Source organism: Apis cerana, linkage group LG15, assembly GCF_029169275.1.
Source record: "Apis cerana isolate GH-2021 linkage group LG15, AcerK_1.0, whole genome shotgun sequence".
In the NCBI taxonomy this organism is placed as follows: domain Eukaryota; kingdom Metazoa; phylum Arthropoda; class Insecta; order Hymenoptera; family Apidae; genus Apis; species Apis cerana.
Genome location: NC_083866.1, coordinates 3,594,526 through 3,615,592, shown reverse-complemented (window position 1 = coordinate 3,615,592; position 21,067 = coordinate 3,594,526). Strand labels below are relative to the sequence as shown.

At 35.0% G+C, this 21,067-nt stretch overlaps 2 protein-coding genes across 3 annotated transcripts in view; both read left to right on the top strand.

The window, feature by feature from the left end:
• The window catches only part of LOC107997992 (attractin), a 140,839-nt gene extending 134,486 nt beyond the window's left edge, over window positions 1-6,353 (top strand). For both annotated transcript variants that reach the window (XM_017056969.3, XM_062085603.1), the window contains one exon: window positions 2,062-6,353. The gene's annotated coding sequence lies outside the window, so the exon portion shown is untranslated. The remainder of the gene's footprint in view (window positions 1-2,061) is intronic.
• Window positions 6,087-20,256, top strand: LOC107997987 (octopamine receptor Oamb). Its single transcript, XM_062085605.1, has 9 exons — window positions 6,087-6,221; window positions 10,290-10,519; window positions 11,010-11,108; window positions 11,179-11,306; window positions 14,779-14,916; window positions 15,906-16,212; window positions 17,371-17,532; window positions 17,865-18,175; window positions 18,739-20,256. Exons 2-9 carry the CDS (start codon window positions 10,352-10,354, stop codon window positions 18,854-18,856), a joined length of 1,431 nt encoding a protein of 476 aa, XP_061941589.1. The 5' UTR covers window positions 6,087-6,221; window positions 10,290-10,351; the 3' UTR covers window positions 18,857-20,256.
• The last annotated feature ends 811 nt before the right edge of the window (window positions 20,257-21,067 follow it).

Sequence of the window (21,067 nt, the reverse complement as noted above, 5' to 3'; positions counted from 1 at the left end):
GCAAGGGTCGTCGGAGTTTGCCCTTTGCGGTTCTTTTTTTTTTTTTTAAATACGAGAAATAAAGTGTGTGTGTCGATTTGAGGGATTATCCTTTCGATGTTAATTCGCAATTGTGATAAAATATTTTTTCTTTTATAATTCGCAATTGAAGGGATTGCTCGAACAAAATTTAATTGTATAATAATGTATCTCCATTTTCCTTTTTTTAATTTCTTCAAAAAAATTCTTCTGGTTAAAAATTTATTCATCTTTTATATATTATTTTGTATATTGTATATTGAATATTCGGGAGGGAAGATAACACGTTATGATTATTCGTTCTGAGTTGAATGAAACAAAAAAAAAATTTACAGTCGCGTTTAAGATTCACCCCTTCAATCCTTTGCCATGAAATTTGTACACTCGAGCGACAGTCACGTTTCGCTCGTGCAACCTGGATCTGGAGACACGATCGACACGTGGGGATGAGAAACGTGTTCGAAGGTTGGACGAGCAGGAATGGAATCACGGATAACGATCTGTCCACGGATTTTGTCCATTTTTTAAACCCGTTTTTTATTTCCAAACGAATAATTCCGGAGGCACTGGTGAATCGACTCGTAATCCATGTAAAAGACTGTGGAAAGAATTATTCTGGGAAAATGCGCCCGATCTTTTATCCTTTCAGTCAGATTTTCGGTAACAAAAAAGAGAAAAAGAGCATTCGAAACTCGATCGAGAATGCAATACGCAAAAATCGAGGAGTAATTCTTTATGGATTGTTAGTTAAATAGTTCTCTATTGGTTTTATAAGAAATAATTTTACGAAATTATATATTTCTCGTATAATTCTGAAATGAAAAACAAAAAAATATACATAAATATCGACTTTCGTATACATAAATTTATTTAAAAAAAAAACGATAGAGACGTTCTCGATAAATGAGATATTTTTTATTCCAATCGATTCTTTATGATCGAGCAAGTGGTATAGATCTACGTTCGATCGGACGAGTGTTCCTCCGATAATACATTCACGCTTGATTTTTGGAAATGGTAATCAATTTGAAAAAAGGAAAAAAAAGGAATAAAAAGTTTCCACAGATTTTGGAAGCGATGAATTCATTCGATTTATCAACAAAATCGAAACAATCGACACGACCGATTCGAACGAAACGGTCGATTAAACGGAGCCCTGTCCTATCGACCATTTTAATCACGTGACAACGAGTCGTTCTCCACGGTCAATTACCGAGTAAAAAAAAAAAAAAAAGATAAAGAACGTGCGTCTGTCGGTCCCAATTATTGCACACGAACGATTTTTCGAGAGGGAGAAATGGCAACAAAGACAAAAGATGGATGTACACCGGTGAACGAAAATGGCGAGCCTTAATTCGTCGAGTGAAGCCTCGCGTGAATTCGCATTTCAGCGATCCTTGTCCACCGCCAACGCGGTTTCCGGCTGCTGCGTGAACGAAATCATCTTTCGACCACGGTGCACATCGAGCTGCTACCCCAAACACTTTATTCGAATTAACGAATGCGAATGTGGAAACGCTCGCTCTGAAATTTTTGATCATTTTTTCCCTCTTTTATTCCTTTTTTTTTTTTTTTGTAATGGAGGATTTTTCACGATGCGATCATGTATCTGGTGACAATATGTAGTTGAAGTTGTAATTTCTTTGGTTTGATGTTTGATTATCAATTTAAAAAAAAAAATTGTTTTATCGGAGATTGGTTATCTTTTAATTTAATTCCGTCTATTTTTACTTTTATAATATTCAGAATTATCGCAACTTTAAACAAATACGAATAATCGTAACAAGATTTCGAAATTTTAAAAACAAATAAATTTAAAATATTAAACGAGATCCTCCTATAATACCTTGAGAATGAAATCACCAAACAAACAAACTAACGTTGCAACGTTAAACGACTAATAATAATAAACGAGTAAAAACAACAGATTATGGATGGAGTTTTAAAATAAATAAATTATACCATAGAAAAATAAAATAAAATCTACCAAAAAAAATAATTACACCTTTTCTTTCAACCAGACCAAAATTTTCTCTCTTCCAGATTCCACGAGACACGGAACCCCCGCGGCCCGGCTCGGAAGGCGAGAAGAAGACCCACCGGCAACCTTGTGAAAATAATGCGAGCAAAGCGTATCGAGGAGGAGACGCGCTTCAGACTGCTGAGATACACGCACCGCGCCAAGTGTCGAAAGATCATCTGATCAACCTCCCCAGGAGCGAACGTTCCCTCCACTCCCCCCCTCGCCCCCGATCGAGCCGAAAAATCGATCCCGATCGATCGTCCCCAATTGGCTGTGATCTCTTCCCTCGCGAACGATAACGAGTCGATCATCGACGTGGGTGTGTGTGCGCGTGTGTATGTGTCTGTGCGGCGATCGAGGAAATCGAGGCCTGGTGACGCGGAAGAATTACCCCCGTAATTGTAAACTGACCGACTATCGATCTGGTTTTGGAATTTGGCGCCAGACGATACCGAAATCGTTCTTCCTCGATTAATGGCGGAACGATGGAAGAGGATGATGAACATCTCTCCTCGTGAAGGGGCGGATGTATCAGGGAATTGAATGAATTTTGGAGATAAGGAGAAAAGAAAGGAAAGGAGGAAAGAAATATAGGAAATTGAAGTGAAATGATACAATTGATACAGTTGCGGATAGGGAAATTGGGAATTTTTCGGTTTGTAGATTTCGTAGTGAATTGACCGTTTTGATAAAAATATTTTGAAAGTGTTGGAAGATTTTCAGTGATCGTTGGAAAGTGGGAAGGCTTGAGGAATTTGCGAAGGGAATATATAGATAAAAAGGAATTTGGAACTGATGGTGAAATTATTTGAATTGTGTTGAGATAACCAACTGATTGAAATTTTTTTTATAAAAGTTGAACGAAACAAGATTTATAGGAACAATTTTAATAAGTGTTAATGGTGTTGAAACAAATTTTTAAACAAAAATTAAGAAATAACGAAAGGATAAAATTTTAATAAAAAACTGTTGAATATTAAGAATTGATAATAAATTGACTGTTTTAACGAAGTTAATAATATATTATTGTTTTAACGATATTAAAAAAGAAAGAGTTTAAACAAAATTGGAAAATTTTCAAGAAGAAGATACAAAAAATGCTAGAAGCAAGATGGAATATTTATAATAGTAAAAGGGATTTTTGGAATTCGTTAAGCTCTTAAGTTAGAAGAAGAAACAATAGCCTGAAATTTTCCGAATACTTAGGAAAGCTCGTTAAAGTGGAAAAGGAAAGAGAAGCTTAAAGTCTGTAACTATCTAAAAAGGAATTCAGAAACTCTTCAAAGATTGAACAAGAAAAAAAAAAGAAAAAAAGATATCGAAACTTTCTCATTTGTCCATCACGTCCATCAGATCGATTATAAAAAGGAATATCATTATTTCGTCCATTATCTGAATTATTCTTCAAATACTTAAAATTCGAATTCGACGTTTAACAAATCGCAAAAGATATTATTTAATTTTAACTAAGAAACAAATTGTAAAAAATTTTATGGAAATTTTATTTATGCAAGAGAGGAGTTTCGAAATTTTAAAATTTCTGGAAGAAGAGAAATATCATCTCACAAACTTAATAATAATAAGAGAATAAAGAAGAGAATAATAAGGTAAAGATAAGAATTGGAAGAAGTTCTAAGAGAAAAAAATAAATAAATAAAGCAATAAAAAAGACTCCTCTGTTATTTAATCTAAGAAAATAGATTGTGAGAATTGGAAGGGGGATGGTTCGATCGCGAATAATTATTCTTATTAAAATTCTGCAATTACCAGACCGTGTGAAAATTGCCGTGAAAGAAGAGGGAAAATTAATTTAAACGAACGGGCAAAGCGTTCCTCTTTTATTAAGAGATAAAAATTATCAAAAGCAATAACTATGGAGCAAGCTGTCCGAACGAACCTCTCTCTCTGAAAATGTTCCTTTAATACCAGAAACAATTAAAAAGAACGATCGTTATTTAAGATCGTTAATCTAAATACGGAGGGGGAGATTGGAAAAATATCGAGGAATAAGTAACAATGATACAAGTTTGAAAATTCAAGATAAAAACTTCCCTTGATCCCTTTCTCACCTCCTGAGCGAATCGACGCGTCCAAAAAGATTTTTCAAATTGGGAGAGGGTTAAGGGAGGCGAAGGGTGCAATTGAAAGGGGCGGTGGAGAGTGTCCAGTGGGCGAAACATGAGGGAGGAGCCGATAGAGCAACGTCAGCAACGTGTCGCGATAAGTAAGAATCGTGACGTGGGTAGGAGGCGAAATTTCTTGCGAAGAGGACGATGAACGAGGGCCCCATTGTCGACAATTCGAAGTGGATGCCCGCTCGGACATAGGAGGAGGGGAGAAAAAGAAAACACCTCTTATCGGATAGTTTAAATGGAATTGAAATCTCGTTTCAATTCAATTTTCAAAAGAGGAGGGGGCGGGGTCGAAATTAGCGGCGGAGGGGGAGGAAAAGGTGGTGGTGGAGATAATTGGACCGGAAGTGTCCTCGGGAGGGGCGGTAACAGGATTTCGATTCCGGATCGAAAGTTCTCCCCGAGATCAAAAATTTCTACCCCTCGATAATAATTTCGAGGAATTTATTAACGCCGTGCGAAGCGTGAAATCGGGGGATTTATATTCCGCGGCAGGAAATGAAGAAACTTTTCTTCTGGAAAAAGTTTAGTGGGAAACCAGTTATCGAATCCTAATATTTCCAGTAGTGTGTCTATCCCCAGTGCGTTCATTTCCCGAGGAAAGAAAAAGGGGTGCGTGGCTTCTCGAGAAGTTGTACGGAGAACACGACGACTTCCTGAACGATATCACGAATCGTCGATGAGTCAAATCTCTGTTTAAGACATACGTGGACATACAGTGTGAAATATTGTTTAAATTTAAGAACGTTCGTACGATGCGAGGGGGAGGACGGTGAATCGAGTTCGAGTAATTTTTCGGTGATGATAATTAAAGGAGGGTGGTGTAATTAGATCGATCGATCTGAGATAATTGTAGCAGCAGACCGATCCGTTTTAGACAAGTTTCGAATTGAATGAGGAGTGAACGAAACAATAAGGAAAATCAAACGGCGAAGGTGGGTGCGAAACGAAAAGGTGGAAAAGAAAAGGGGTTGAAACGGAATCGAGGAAAGGAGGGAAGGGACGAGCTTTTGTCGCCAACGATGGGATTTGTCGAGGGTGAATGGTAAATCTCGAAGGTGCTAATAGGTTTAATTGTTCTTTTTTGGAACGTTTTGGAGGAGGTAATTTTAGATAAAGGAGGAAAGATTGCTAGACATTTAATTGAGGAAATTGGGAGAAAGGAAAACGTATCGAAGACTATCATTCGTTTAAAAATTTCCTCTCAACTGATCACTGTTGATCATCACGGTTGTTTTATAATTGAATAAATCTTAATCTCCGATTAAAAGCTGAATCCAAAAATATTAAATAATTAAGTTCTCCAAAAGAAAAAAAAATCGAGAAGAACCTAATGATCTAACCTCAAAAAACTTGCACATAGCATCTTCCTGAAACAACCGAGCAAAAATAATTGATCAAGCGTACATAAAAATAAAGAAGCTGAAAAACCTAACCTCAAAACAAGAAAAAGAAACAATATCTTCCTCCAAACCAAACAAACGGATAAAATCTAACCTAACCTCAAAACAAACCTAACTAAAATCCCCGAGTGTGGCGATCGACGGAACAAAAATAACAAAAATACAAATATACAAAGGAGAAAGCGAACGGCCAACGATGATCCCAGGCTTTCCAAAGGATCGATGATCGAATCGTTGCCGTGATGGAGGCGATCCAGGCGATCTGCATTCGTCGCTCTTCTTCCGGTGAAATCGTTTCACGAGAGTCGTCGTTGTTCGGTGCGTTGTTCGGCAGGAAGTGGTCTGAGATGGTTCGAGATTTGGCGCGACAGCTTGCCAACTAAAATGCGAGAGCTGAACGCGACCGCATGTGCTGCCCTTTACGAGCGCGTCGAGTGGTCCGGACCGTGGATCCTGGTTACCCTGATCGTGCTCGCGATAGTGAACGTGATGGTGGTGCTGGGCAACGTGCTCGTGATACTCGCTGTCTATCATACGAGCAAGCTGCGAAACGTGACGAATATGTTCATCGTTAGCCTCGCGGTGGCGGATCTGATGGTCGGCCTGGCGGTGCTTCCGTTTAGCGCTACGTGGGAGGTTTTCAAGGTGAGGCTTCAATTCTGTAATAATTCTAATCGCATCTGCTATTATATATACAATATATAGATTTTGTAAAATCTAATGATCTTATATATATAATAATAAATAAAAATGAGAAAACTCTAGAAATTGCAGAAACTACGTAATAAATTAATCTTGGAATTTTTATTAAGAGATTTAATATTAATTAAGCTGATACTAATGATTGTTTTAAAATCGTATTGGATTATTAACGAATTTTGCTCTCTTCGAAGTTTAAATTTGCCGCCCTTCTACGAGTAATTGTATTTAGAAAATGACATAGAAGTAAGGTTGAAATGGTGAAAATTTCTTCTTTTCGCTCTTTTCGTTTTATTTTAGAGTGACAGAGTTACATCGAGGAAATGGTAAAAATATGTGAAAAATTGAAATTCCATTTGTGAGTTCGAGTAAATTCATTTTAATTTAGCATGAAATGACATATTTTCTGTATGCATCAATTAAATACACAAAATTCCCCGATCTATTAAATTAATCTATTAATTATCTTTATATAAGTTTCTCAGCTTGGAAAATATTTCAACAAAAAAATCTCTAAAATAAAAATTTTCATCCTCGTAATTGGCACGCTCGAAACACACTATAAAAAAAGAATATCACGTTTCAAGAACATTTAACAACTTACAAATTCCAGAAGATAAAAATTCAAACAAATAAAAACACACGCTATTCGCAGATATAATTGGCAATTCTCTGGAACAATTCTTTAAAAAATCTCTAGATAGAAATATAAAAAAAAAACTCGATCTTCTGCATGGAAAAAACATTCGAAAAATCCTTTTCCAGCCGCGATCGCGAAGCAATATCACGCTTTATACCTCGAAATTAAAAGCGCCTCCACGTCGAACGAATTTCAAAGAAAGACCGGAAAACACTGCACTGATTTTTCATCGTTGCGTGTCGAAACCTTTGATCTCTCGTCCGTTCGATGATTCATCGATCGTTCCTCTCCATTCTCTCTCTTCTCTCCTTTCCTCTCTTTTTTCCCCTCTTTTCTTTCTTTCTTTCTTTCTTTTTTTTTTCCTCTCTTGCAAGGAGACTAGGATAATGGCGCGAATCGAGGCGAAGCGGCCATGATGATGAGTTGGCGAGTTCCGCGACGACGGATCCCGAGTTTCTCGAGTGTTCTCGAGCGCGAATCTGCATCGAAATTCGAAACTTCGTGATTGGAGGAGCGACGATGCGCGAATCGCAGCCCGTTAAACGTTCGTGTGGCGTTTCAATGATTTTCGACAGAGAGATTTTCGTTCCTATCTTTTCTCTTCTTTTTGGTTTCGAGTTTTTTTCAAATTTAAGAAGTCTTAAAGTTATGGAGTTTCATCGAAATGAATTTCACGCGAGAATCTCTTTCGTGCTCCCTTTCGAGGATCGGTAATAAATTTTATTTTTCGTTTCTTTGAATAAAAATTTTCATCGCGACAAATTCTATTCTCGAGAAAACTCGGATTAGATTCCCTTCACAGCATTTATGCAACTCCTCGACACCGAGGAATGATTTCAATAATGGCGAAAGGAAGAATAAATTATTTCCTTTTCCGTATTACCTAGATTTATAAATAAAATAATTGCATTCAATGATATATTATCTATACAATTATATTCTTTATTCTTTACAATTATCGTACTAAATAATAATACAATTTTTACACATTCTTCTTCCAATATTACCTAATTAATAAAAACCAAAACCATTGGAAAAAAAAAGGAGAACCCTCTACACCTCCATCCTTGTTCCACCCCCATTAATGAAATCGAAATCGTTCTCCAATTACCAGAAACCGGAAACTCGAGAGAGAGAGAGAGAGAGAAAAACTCGCCCTCCCTCAATTACAGCAACCAGATGAGAGAGGAGGTTGAAGGTTGAGGTTCAAATAATACCTCGAGACAATTATCAGCCAGGGAAGGATTGGCAAAAGATTAAAAAAAAAGCGCGAGCAAGTGAAATAACCGTGAAGGGAAAGGGGGTGGGTTAGGCGCAACAGTTTGCTCTCGTCCTTCCTTCCTTCCTTCCTTCCTTTCGTCGCGATTCAACCCTCGAAGGATGAACGTTTCTTGGGATGGAACCGGAAAATTGTTGCGCTTCTTGCCACGGAGCTGGAATTTGGATTCAAAGTTTGATCTTGAGGGATATTATATAATTTTCTTCTACTTCAATATATAATAATATTGAGGATTGAATGAAAAGTTGAAACGATATTAAATATAAGTGATAAACACTGATCCCTGCGTTATCTGCCTTACCATTCAAATTAATCGATATCGAATTTCTATCATTTCGAAATTAACTCGAATCGAGGATGATGACGAACAAGTTAATTAACATCCCCCGAAACTTAACCCGAAACACACCAATGGACGGTATTAATAACGGCTGTGCGAGGGTGGATAGTGGAGGGAGGGGGTTAGATTAATCGAATCGAACAAGAGCGTGGACAGGAGGGTCGAGGATAATTCCGAAACAGGTGGTTGGCGTCGTGGTTGAATCACAGCTGCCGCTCATGGGGGTGCATTATGCTCAACACCCCGTGGAGGAAGGCTCGATCGAAGCGTCGGCTTCTCGTCTTAGCTGGAAGATAACGCGTGTCGTGATGGCCGAGGTCGATGGATGTGACGGTTCTCCATCTATTTTTGGAATTGGAAAATCGTTATAAACTGTATCGGTTGATGTTGGAAATAGATAATTGAATAATTGAATCAGAGAATAGAAATTTTTGAATTGGGGGAAGAGAAAATGGATAGAGATGTTGATCCAAGTGATTTTTGTAAAATTGTAAATTATACGTGTATGTAAAAATTTATTTAATATAAGAAGAGTTATAGAATTTTTGATTCGAAAATATTTGTTATTAATTAGTCGATCGATCGTTAATTTATTTTAGAATAATATATAATTATTATAATATTCTTTCCGTCCGTGCTTGAAACTAAAATTATATAATTGATTAGTAAGATTCGAAGGGAAATTGGAAGATTGGAATATCGGGAGAGGAGGTATAAGAAGCGGAAGAGTACACTTGATCAGTTTTCAATTTACCTTGGAACAATGCAAGATAAATTGGAAAACAATTAAGGCCACTTTTCTACTTCTCCGATATTCCAATTTATTTTCGAATTATCCTAATTAATTAAATTATATTTAATCAAAAATTCGATGCCAAATTTAAGACGAAGCATTTATTGAAATTAATTAATTAGACGGATCTTTATATTTTCGTTATTCTTCTAAATTAAGAAACGAATGAACATTATATGTATAAAAAGATCGAATCAAAGTTAAAATTATAACTTAAAGTAAAAAAATTCAAACAATATACATCCTTTCGTATTCCTTTATATCCATAAATATTTTTTCAACGAAAAACACCAGCTAAAAGAAACAACAAATGTTCAACAAATGTACAAGTCTCGAAAAACGCTTCGTTTGAAAACGTAAATTCACGTTCTCGTGCATTATGTATCGTATATACGAATTCGAGCGACATTCTCGAGTCAAGTTTGCTCGTATGGATAAGATATATATATATATATAAAGAGAGAAAGAGAGAGAGAGAGAAAGATTATTGGTTTCGAGGAGATTGAAACGCAGAGTAAAGGATGGATAAAGGTATTGTACAGCAGGCATAGAGGGATGTATCGAAACGTGGATGGATGAACAACGCTGAAGTCCGTCTGAAATGAGGGAAACGAGAGGATAACGAGAAACCATAAAGCCATCGTGGAAAATTTATACGATACGTAGAGGGAAAGTGCTTGGATATCTTTCAATTTTTAGGTTAGGTTTCGTATTTCTTACAAAAGGAAAAAAAAAATAAAAGAAATCTATCCTCGATCCTTTTCGAATTATTTTACTCATTTATTTAAACCTCGTTCTTCGATTTTGTCATTACATTCTCACTTCTAAAAATTTCAAAATCTTTTTTTGAAAGAAATTTCAGATCATTACAGATATCGAACGAAAGTAAACTATTATTTACTCGAAATTTCCATAATGAAATATATTTCATTATCGGAATTATACGTAATACATGTGCATAGCGGCGAACAATGTCTCGCCAATTGAAAGACGAGCCGGGACGTAAAATAGATTTCGAAACCTAATGGATTCCTCTGCGATTCGGCTTTCAAAGGTCTGGATATTCGGTGATCTATGGTGCTCCATCTGGCTGGCGGTCGACGTATGGATGTGCACCGCGTCGATATTGAATTTGTGCGCCATCAGCCTGGATAGATACTTAGCTGTGACCAGGCCAGTCAGTTATCCTCAGGCAAGTACCATTTACCGATTATTCGATTTCGTGGAACAGGTGTACGATGAAACGCTCGATGAAGCCATTTGTCCCCTACTTGGTTACTCCCCTCGCTTATGTATAGCGCCTCTGTTTCCGTCGAATGGACAATGAATTCGACGTTCCTGGCTTCGAATGGCTTAATTGATCGATCGAATCGTTCGACGATCGCGAAACGTTTGAATTCACGCCAAATTTATTGATTTTATTAATCATTATCAGAAAAATAGCAAAGGTGGAGATGTTAAATTAGAAAGATTTTTAAGAATTTTCTACAGAATGAATACCTAACTTTAATAAAAATTAAAAAACTTTTCCAAACTTGTTCCTGAATCTAGGAATACGTCCTAATTTGTTATAAACTGAATTAAATTTCCATTCTGTATCAGTCAAATAAATTAACGAGTCATTTCCACCTTTGTGTTAAAAAAACAATAAATTTTGAACCATTGAATTTTCGAAATCTCAGATCATGTCGCCGAGGAGAGCAAGGCTGCTGGTTGCAACCGTGTGGATCTTGAGCTTCGTCATCTGCTTCCCACCCCTGGTCGGCTGGAAAGACAAACGGGTAACTATCACCAACTTCGACAATTCGTTGTCTGCCATTCTCTACCACTTTTTTGCCCTTGTTCACGCAGTCTCATCCCGCGTACAACATGACGTTTGCTCAAAACGGACCGTTCAACACCACCACTATCCTCGTCCCCGTGAAACCGTGTCCTTGGATCTGCGAGCTGACTAACGATGCCGGCTACGTCGTTTATAGGTGAGTTATAGAAAGTTTTGCGAATCGCTCGACCCTCCAGAATTATTACTTTTTTTTTTATTTTTTATTTCATCCAGAGGGTTGATTTTTCAAAGGGGGTTGAAAAGTTCTTCTTTGGAGAGTGAGAGACAATTAATTATAAGATTTCTTAGGGAATTGTAACGTTTGAATGAATTTTTGGGATGGAGTTATTTTAGAGAGAATCAAAAGTTGGGATAAATTACACTTTTTGAAGAGAGTTTGTGAGGTAATTTGGGTGAAAATTTGTGTTTGAATTCTCTGGGCTATAAATTTGTGAGTGAAGAATCTTAATGAAGATTAAGATTACTTGTTAGAAAACTATGGAGGTGATCGAGGTGAGGAAACTTTTTAAAAGGATTTGCAAGCTAATTGGGATGAAAATTTTAAGGTTTTGAATTTCTTGAAGAATAGGGAAGATCATTAATTAAGATAATTGGTTAATTAAAGAGATTGGAGTAATCGGTATGATAATTTCTTGAAAGAGGTTTATAAATATGTTTAATTTTAAAAATTTAGAAATTGAAAAATTAGACGTAGTTGGATCGATTTGTAAAATAAACGAGATGGAATTAGGTGTGAATCGTTTCAATTTGGAAGATTGAAATAATAGAAATTAGAGTCAGAGTTTAAATAGTGTGCTGTAAATCTTACAACTCGAATTCCCAGAAATAGAAAATATAGTTCTGAGACGAGGATCGTAAAGTTTCGTTTCTTACATACTAGAACATTTCGACATCTCGCCACTTTAACACTATAAGTTATGATACCTCGAGGCTTTGATAGTTGAAATATTATGATATTCCGACGCTTTGATGCTTCAGAGTTTCGAAACACCTGCATCTGGATTCCGACTTAATCCCACAGTTTCAACATTAACTTTGTCAATCAGAATTATTAATGGAGAATTCGAGGGAAATCCATCCGATGGAAATTTTTAAATTTCAATATTTCAAAATTCCAAAACAACTTTACTACTCCTTTCCATAAAAAAAAAATTACAAAATCCCATATATAACAAAATATCATGATAAAAATTTCGAAATTCTTTGAAGAATTGTAAAGTCTCCAAATTCAATTTAATTCGAATATCCGTCCTGACTCTCCACGTCCTTCCAAAATTCCATCCGTTTCCGATCCGCTAACGGACCTAACAGATCTCGAAATTATCGAATACGATATTTTCGATCGATGGAATAATCGAATCACGTAACACAAGAATACAACGAACCAAAATTACACGCGTAATCGAGCTTGGAGCGGACGTGATCCGCCTTGAAAATTTTATTAAGCCGTGGAGAGTTAGGTCTGAATTTTCTGGCAAACATCGCGTCTATTCTTACCGTGTTATCGCGATCGGCGTGTTCATCAATCCACGCCGGTTTATGCCCGACGTTGCATCTAAATCAGCTACTGAGTAGACGGTTAATGTTCCATCCTTGCGCCAGATAAATTTACGATGTCACGTCCCCGGTGTTATCATTTTCACTTTGCCCGTGATATTTCAAACACTTTTCACTGTAAAATTATTCGGGAAGAATTACAATTCGGTGATGTAATAAACCGTTTTTAAATGATTTTATAAAGTCAAACGAGACGGCAAAAGTCTTGGAATATTTTTTATGAAATATTTTTATTCGATATCCATCTGGAAAAGTGATTAATACTCTTTTGCGTAATGGGAATATTGAATTTTTTAAAATATTTAAATATAAATCGTGTAAATTGATCTTAAAATCTGTCCAATATCTCTAAAATTTATTATCAAGATTAATTTTCCGTCTAAACGATATTAAATATTTATTAAATTCCAATTCTATTTAAAATTAATTCGTCGAATCTTAACGTTTATGTTGAAATTATGTTTAAATTAAAACATAATTCCTCCAATGTGAAAAATCACCGATCCCGTTTACAAATTTGAGAAAATATTTTAAATTATCTATCGAAATTAATTTCCTCGGCTAAAATACACAATAAAATTCATTGGATCGTGACACGTGCAATTTCATAGCGCAGAGTTCATTTCGCTTTTTCCATCATGGCGATCGAAAGATAGAAGATAAAGCGCCCTCTATTCATCAGCATCTATTGTGAGCGTGTCAACAAAGGGGCACAACTTGATCTCTTATCTGATACAAAGAGCAATACTGTAGACAAACAGTAGCTTTATCCATAGACACGAAGTTTACAAGGCTATCTGCGAGCGAGCGTTTCGTATCTTTCCATCCTGGCCTCGTGTAGAAAAAGATATGTCAAAGCGAAACTGGAAATTCAATGAAACCTACCGCCACGCCAGTGTGTGTTTTCGATACGATGCTTCCCCCTGTCTTCGTTTCAATTGTGAGGATGAAATTATGTGTTAGAGAGAAAATGAAAAACATAATGGTAGTTCTAGATTTTGTTTCAGAGGATAAGTTGTTTATAGCATAATCGAAAACACATTTTGTTTTAAAAAAAATTTCGACGAGAGATATCGAACGATACAAAATTCTCTTGCTCGCTTTTCTAGAACCTTACAAAGGTATTCTTTCTTTCTATTAGAAAAGTTATTATGTGTGTATAAAAAAAAAGAAAGAAAATTTAGAGGGAGGAGCTACTAAAGATGAAGTAGATTGTTTCAAGAAGGGGAAAGAAGAAAGAAGAATTAAAGTAGGAAGGGTGAAAAATTATAAAAGAAATTAGAAAAGGTAATACAAATATGAAAATAACAGAAAAAGAGAATAAAAGGAAGATAATAAAATTAGAAAGGAATTAAAAACAGAAAATGAAAGAAGTAACAAAAAGTAATAGAAATAAATTAAAAAAAAAATGAATGAGTGTATCTAAAAGAAATATGTGTGTTACATTTCATAAAATCTACAGGAAAATAAAAACAGTTTATTGCCCACTGGGGTAATTAAAAAAGCAGCTGGTATAACACGCAATTTTGTCCCACTATGAGAAATATTATTCTTTAAATTTTTCCTCCTCCTTTAATTCTTGCAATGTGCAATAAATTATATCTTTTCTATAAATTTTATAAATGTAATACACTCTTCTTCCGAATGTTCATCTAAATAAAATTTGAGAAATAAAAAAATTTTTAAAAATAGAACAAGAAACAACCAACCATTTAAAATTAAACTCCGTTTTACAATCTTTCGTCAATTACTCCTTAATCGATTCCTTTTTCAATTTTGAGTCTTTTAAAACCTCGATAAAGTACCACAACTCAATAACAGAAACTAAAAAAATAAAATTATAATTAATCCTGTCGATTCTAAGAAGCGAAACGAGACAGAACGAAGTAGGGACTTAACAGGTGGCTCCATTAAACTCGTCTAAGAATGCCCAAGGGATGAGCGCCATCCCTATCTTGAAACGAAATTATCCTCTTTAACTCTGTCTCTCTTTCTCTCTCTCTCTCTCTCTCTCTCCCTCTCTCTGTACTAAATTAAAAACTTATTTGCAGCGCTCTTGGTTCTTTCTATATACCGATGTTGGTCATGCTGTTTTTCTACTGGAGGATCTATAACGCGGCCGTCTCCACCACAAAGGCTATTAATCAAGGCTTCCGCACGACAAAGAGTTCGAAAATGTTTGGCTCTAGGTAAAATTGAGTCTCGTATTTAGATCGTTGAATGGCTGATTCAATGAGGAATCATTCAGAATTAAGTAATAATCAAATAAATTATTAAATATAGGAATTATTAAACCTATTGAATTATAGAAATCAATTTTAATCTTGTGATTTCACAAATAAATCGATTGTTAAAAAATTGTAACGAGCAGAATTATCAAATACAAATCAAATTATACAATGTCAAAATGAAATTCAAGTTACCACTTAACTAACCATTAATTTGTATTAAAAGAGAAGCAGCATCTTGAAATACCAATTATATATTACATAAATATGAAATTTCTTGTAAAAAATATGCTTTTAAATATAATTTGGAGATTAAATGTCATTCGAATTTATTAATCTCTAGTTTTTTTAGAAATAAATTTAATTTAGATATAAAAATTTTAATAAATTAAATTTAATTTATAAGTTATAATATTAGGAAGATAATATTTTTTTTAATATAAAAAATTTAATAATTTAGTTTTTAATAGTAAAGATTTAAATTTAAGATTTTATTTATTATATAAAAATATATATTAAAATTAATAAAATACAGTAATAATGATCAAATTAGTAATAAAAGTATGTATTTTAATTTAAAAATATTTAAATTATATAATTTATTTAGCAAATAAGATTATTCACCTGTTTAACAAAAACATGGCCTATTGAATTCAATTTTAAATCGATCTGCTCCATGAAGTAAAATTTAAATAGCTGCAGTATATCGACTGTACAAAGGTAGCATAATAAATTGTCTTTTAATTGAAGAATTGATGAAATAACAACCGTCTCTATTTTATAAAACGAATTTAAATTTTTAGTAAAAATTCTAAAATTTAATTACGGGACGATAAGACCCTATAGAATTTTATTTAACGTAATTATTTATATTAATTATTTAAAAAGTAAAAATAAATTATATTTCATATAAATACACCTATAGAGATCGATCGATTATGAAAAAATAGTGCTACGAACGAATTGTGCCACAGATTCGACGAAGAGAGGTTGACCTTGAGGATCCATCGTGGCCGAGGAAGCGTGCACAATGGGAGCAACAACGGAAGTCCGAGGAGTCCTGAGTCGAACAGTCGGTGCTCGGTGAAAAGGGAGAAGATAAAAATCTCGGTGTCGTATCCGAGCACGGAGACGTTGAATACAAAGTGTAACACCCTCGAAAGAACGCCATCCAAGTGTTCTCAGACCTCTGTGCATTATAGCAATGGGCAGACGCACAGCCAATTGTGTCCAACCCCCAGAAGCACTCATTTAAAGGTAACTTTGTGATTCGAGTGAATTACTCTCTCATAAAAATTTAATATTATTCCTTTCTTGTGGAAAAATTTAATTTTCCAATCTTTTTTATTGAAAATGATGAAATTTTTGCATAATATTGTACATTGATTCCTCGAATGGTGATCAATTTGTTTTATTTATATTAATATATAAATAATTCTTCGGAAAAATACTCTCTTTTCTCTCCTTTTTTCTCGTGCAATTAAATTTTCTGAAATGTAAATCGCGCGAAAGAGAGAAATCAGAGAACGTTTACAGGGCGCCATAAATATGCATCAACGCGGCTCGTAACGCCTCGAAATCTTTGTCCAAGAGCTTTGCACGAATAAAAATCCGTCCACAGCTTTTTCCATCTTTAACTCTTGGCCATAAAAAAGAAGTCACGTATTATTTCAAAATTCATTCATTAATGAAACGAAATATCCATATTTGTCAAATAATAATCAAGAAAAATTTATTTTTCGTGGAAGAAAAAAATAATAAAATATATAATATAATATATAAAAATATACAGTAATGTTGCAACATTACAACAATTGTTTATCATTCAACGTTATTATTATTTCCCTATTTAAATTTGATTTTCACGTGACTATATAATAATAAAGAAATAGAGAGCCTGATAAAAAGACGTTATTGGAAAATATACGTAAATATTTTTCGTAGCTTATACAATAATCTGAAAGAAAAGCCTTGAGAGAATAGAGGAATTGAAAAAGAAAAATCTTGCACGTGCACAATCTATCACACATCCAATTTTACGTCACAACAATCGTTAAATTAGATATTTTAAAACAACAATTGCATTTTCCTTTATTCTACCATGAAAGAAACGATAGAAATTTTCTTGGCTTTCTTGTGAAATAAATAAAAAAAAGAAAAAAAAATTTCTCAACTTCTCCTCTCCCAATAGCCTCGAATCAATAATTTGTCTATCTTTGCGACATCCGATAAAATCCTGAAAATAGCGAACAGAACGAACAGAGCGCAGCGAAAATGGGTTTCGATTTTACGATAGAAAACGGATTTCACGATCGTGAAATCGTAAAATTCTGGTGACACGTTGGAAGTGTGTCTCTCGAGGAAAATATCGAGGGAACGGTGTCGTTAAACGTGGTCTCGATACGTTTGCGACAGGTGAGCGGCATCAACAGGGTTGGAAGCACCAGAAGACCTAGCAGGAGGAACAGCTGCGAGAGTCAAATGATGGGTGATGAGATGTCGTTGCGGGAGCTCACTCAAGGCACCGAGGAGAAACCAAGGGTGATGAAGATGGGGAAGAGAAATATTAAAGCTCAGGTATCATAAAATATACACAATCTTTTGAAACATTTAAAATTGAAAAAGAGGGGGTAATTGATTGATCTAATAGAATGTCTAATAATTGAATTATATTAAAAAAGAGAGAAAGAGTGAAAAATGAACACTGATAAACATTTGTGCTGTTAACAATTTGTGTAAAATTATGGATACTGATTCTAAAATCAAATTATAATTTAATATTATAGATTGATTGGTTTATATGAGATTGTAAGTAAATGATAAAAGTTGTAAAGAATGATGAAGGATTGTGAAAAATTTGCAGAGAATATATACGTTAAGGATTACGTAAAGTTATTATAATGATCCAGGTGAAGAGATTTCGAATGGAGACGAAGGCAGCGAAGACACTGGGCATCATCGTCGGCGGGTTCATCCTCTGCTGGCTTCCGTTCTTCACGATGTACTTGGTGCGCGCCTTTTGCCGCAATTGCATCCACCCCACTGTGTTTAGCGTACTGTTTTGGCTAGGCTACTGCAACTCCGCGATAAATCCGTGTATCTACGCGCTATTTAGCAAGGACTTCCGGTTTGCGTTCAAAAGTATCATCTGCAAGTGCTTCTGCAAACGGCGGACGAACACTTTGAGACGCGGCAGCGATGGAAGTCAATTAGCGATGAGGTGAGTGAAAATAAAATCTCTTTCTAATCATCAATCTCTTCGGTTAGTTATGCAAATATGATTTAACGTGATTCAACTCAACTGAAAACACCATTCTCTGTGCTATTTAATTTTATTTCATTTGCAAATCTCTAACTTCATCAAACTCTAACACTACAAACTTCCTGAAACTTTCAGTATTATCTCAAGCAACTTCCCATAACAATCTATCCTTCACAATAAGACACCCAACAAACTATGCCATTAATATTATAGTTCAACAGGAAACCAATATGGCAATCAATTAACCTTCCATAACAACTTGGTAATAGTCAACTATTACGGTCTATCAATCTATGGTCCATCAAAAATTCTCCATTTTCTAATAAAATATAATATCTATCTTCCATTATAAATTAAATCAATGCTGTGATATCAATTCCCAACCTTTCACAATCAACAAAAAAAACTATCACAATTCTTCCACAAGAAATCACTTACAGTCTACAACAAATCACTGTCATTTCCAAGATGATCACATCTTCTTAAAAAAGAGATACAATCCACGATTGCTCCATTTGTAGAAACGATCGGAGCCCAAGCTACTCGATGCAGGTGCCCCAACAGGGAGCGTCCATCGACGACTCGGATCCGGACCCAAGCTCAGAACCGACTGTGCATTCGCAGAGCGAGTCGAGATGACTGTAGCGTGCCAGGTGTGGCGCTCAGCGCGTCACCTTCGATCCTAGAACCTCGAAAGTGAGGATCCAATCCTTCTGAGGATTTCGTGCCGCGAAATCGAGCACGACGAGAATCGAGTGCGAAAGGATGGACGTGGAATTCGCGACGAAAAAGAAAAAAACAGTCGAGCTTCTTCGGTGTCTTAACTTTGTTCCGCCAGCTTCGTTGCTACAACGGAAGAGACGTTTTTAAAAAAAAAAAAAGATATATTCGCTCAAGCTAGTCGTAGATCGAGACTGAATATAAGTAAAAAGGAAGGAAGGAAGGAAGAATGAAGGATTCGGTGTGAGAAATAGTAAAAATGTAAGAAAAAAGGAAAAAAAAATCTTGAATTAATTATAGGGAAAATGATGAGGATCGAAAGTGGAAAAAGAAGAATAGGGAAGGGACAGTTTCGAGGAAGGATTCATTAAGGATAATAATACGTGACTACGTGTCGATATCTACATATGTGTACCATAACACAACGGATGTTAAACGCAGATTTGGTTTATACGATTCCAACGCAGCCACGCGCATTGTTGGCTACCGAAGCTCCCTCTGGCCTCTCAGCTAATCGCCATCGTTGCCGCCATATTGTTTCCGTAGATTTTTTACCGTTCCTCGTTGGTTATTTGTGATAATAGCGAATTTAAACGATCGCCTTTTGCTGAACACGCGATAATTCGGTGTGTTGTACAGGTTGCTTCAAAAAAACTGGTCGAGAGTTGACAGAGAGAAACAACGTGGAAGGATAATATATCGAATTTTGAAACATCCTGTAGGACGATTTTTAATGTAATTTATACAGGTTGTTTCAAAAGTTATCGAGATGTTGATTACATTAGATTGCGTTTGAGAAACTGTGAACATTGTTGGAAGATTGATGTAAGAATTTTGAAACATCTTGTAATTCGGGTTATACAGGTTGTTTCAAAAATCGGCAGAATAGAGAGAATATTGTGTTACGAATGGTGTGTTGTGAAACGTTCTGTTGGGCGTGCAATCGAAGTTGTACGGATTCAAAGGTAGATCAGTTCTTTGAAAAGAATTTTGAAACATCCTGTAGGACGTGTAATCGAGACACACGTGCACACCTACACATACACGGATACACATTCACACATATAAAAATAAAAGAAAAAGAAAAAAAAGAAAAGAAGAACGTAAGTGTTGTTATAACGATGCCATTTTAAAAAGAGGAAAACTTGCGATGTTTTGTACGGACCCAATTTCGATTCTTTCTCGAACGTTCTCTTTTGATGATCGTACGAGGGAGGACAGAGGGACGTACGAAATCGGCGAGGTTCATTGTATTATGTGATATACCGTCTACAATACGTAACGAAACGAATGGAAGAATAAATATGCGAATAAATCCATGATCGTTGATTCTTTTTGAAAATTGGTTATTTGATCCTAACGTGTGATTTTCGATTGCGTGATAAAAGATTTAGAAATTGAGAAAATTTTTTTAAGATTTAATTTTAAGATTAAAAATACGAATGATCGAAAATTCGAAAAACTGGAAAAATTAATTAAGCTTAACACATGAATTAAAGAATTCCAAAAAGATAAGAAAGAAAAGATTTAAGATTTTACAAAATTTTGAAATATAAAGATTTTGTGATTTACAAAAACATTACAAAGACCGAGAGTTTGAATATTTTAAAAAATTATTCAAAATATAAAATTTGTTCGGTATTTCAAACTTAATTAGAATTCCAACAAGCTCGACCGAATATCGGTACGTCAACCGCAGGTACGTATAAATAAAATATATATTAATAAAAATACGTAAGTTTATGTCGAGATTAGTTATCTCTTTCGATGAATTTCTTTTTTTTTTTTTTTTTTTAATTTTTAATTTATTCCATCGTTCGAAACAACAAATTCATTTTTAAAATTTAAAATTAAATCAACATTTATCCCTCAATTCTACGATGCATGTATATCCATGATATATTACATTCTTCATAACACATGCATAGAAGTGGAGATTGGAATCGAATTGAATCGAGACGGAAAAGAGATACGATTGCGCAGCATTAGATCGAACCATCGTAATTTATTGATCTGCTCTAAAACTAGCGACAATTACATAACGCATGTTGGTCCGCCCACATTTGTCTTGAATCCAAAAATAAATCTCACAATCAAAGCAAATTTATTTTAATTCGATGAAAAAAATTT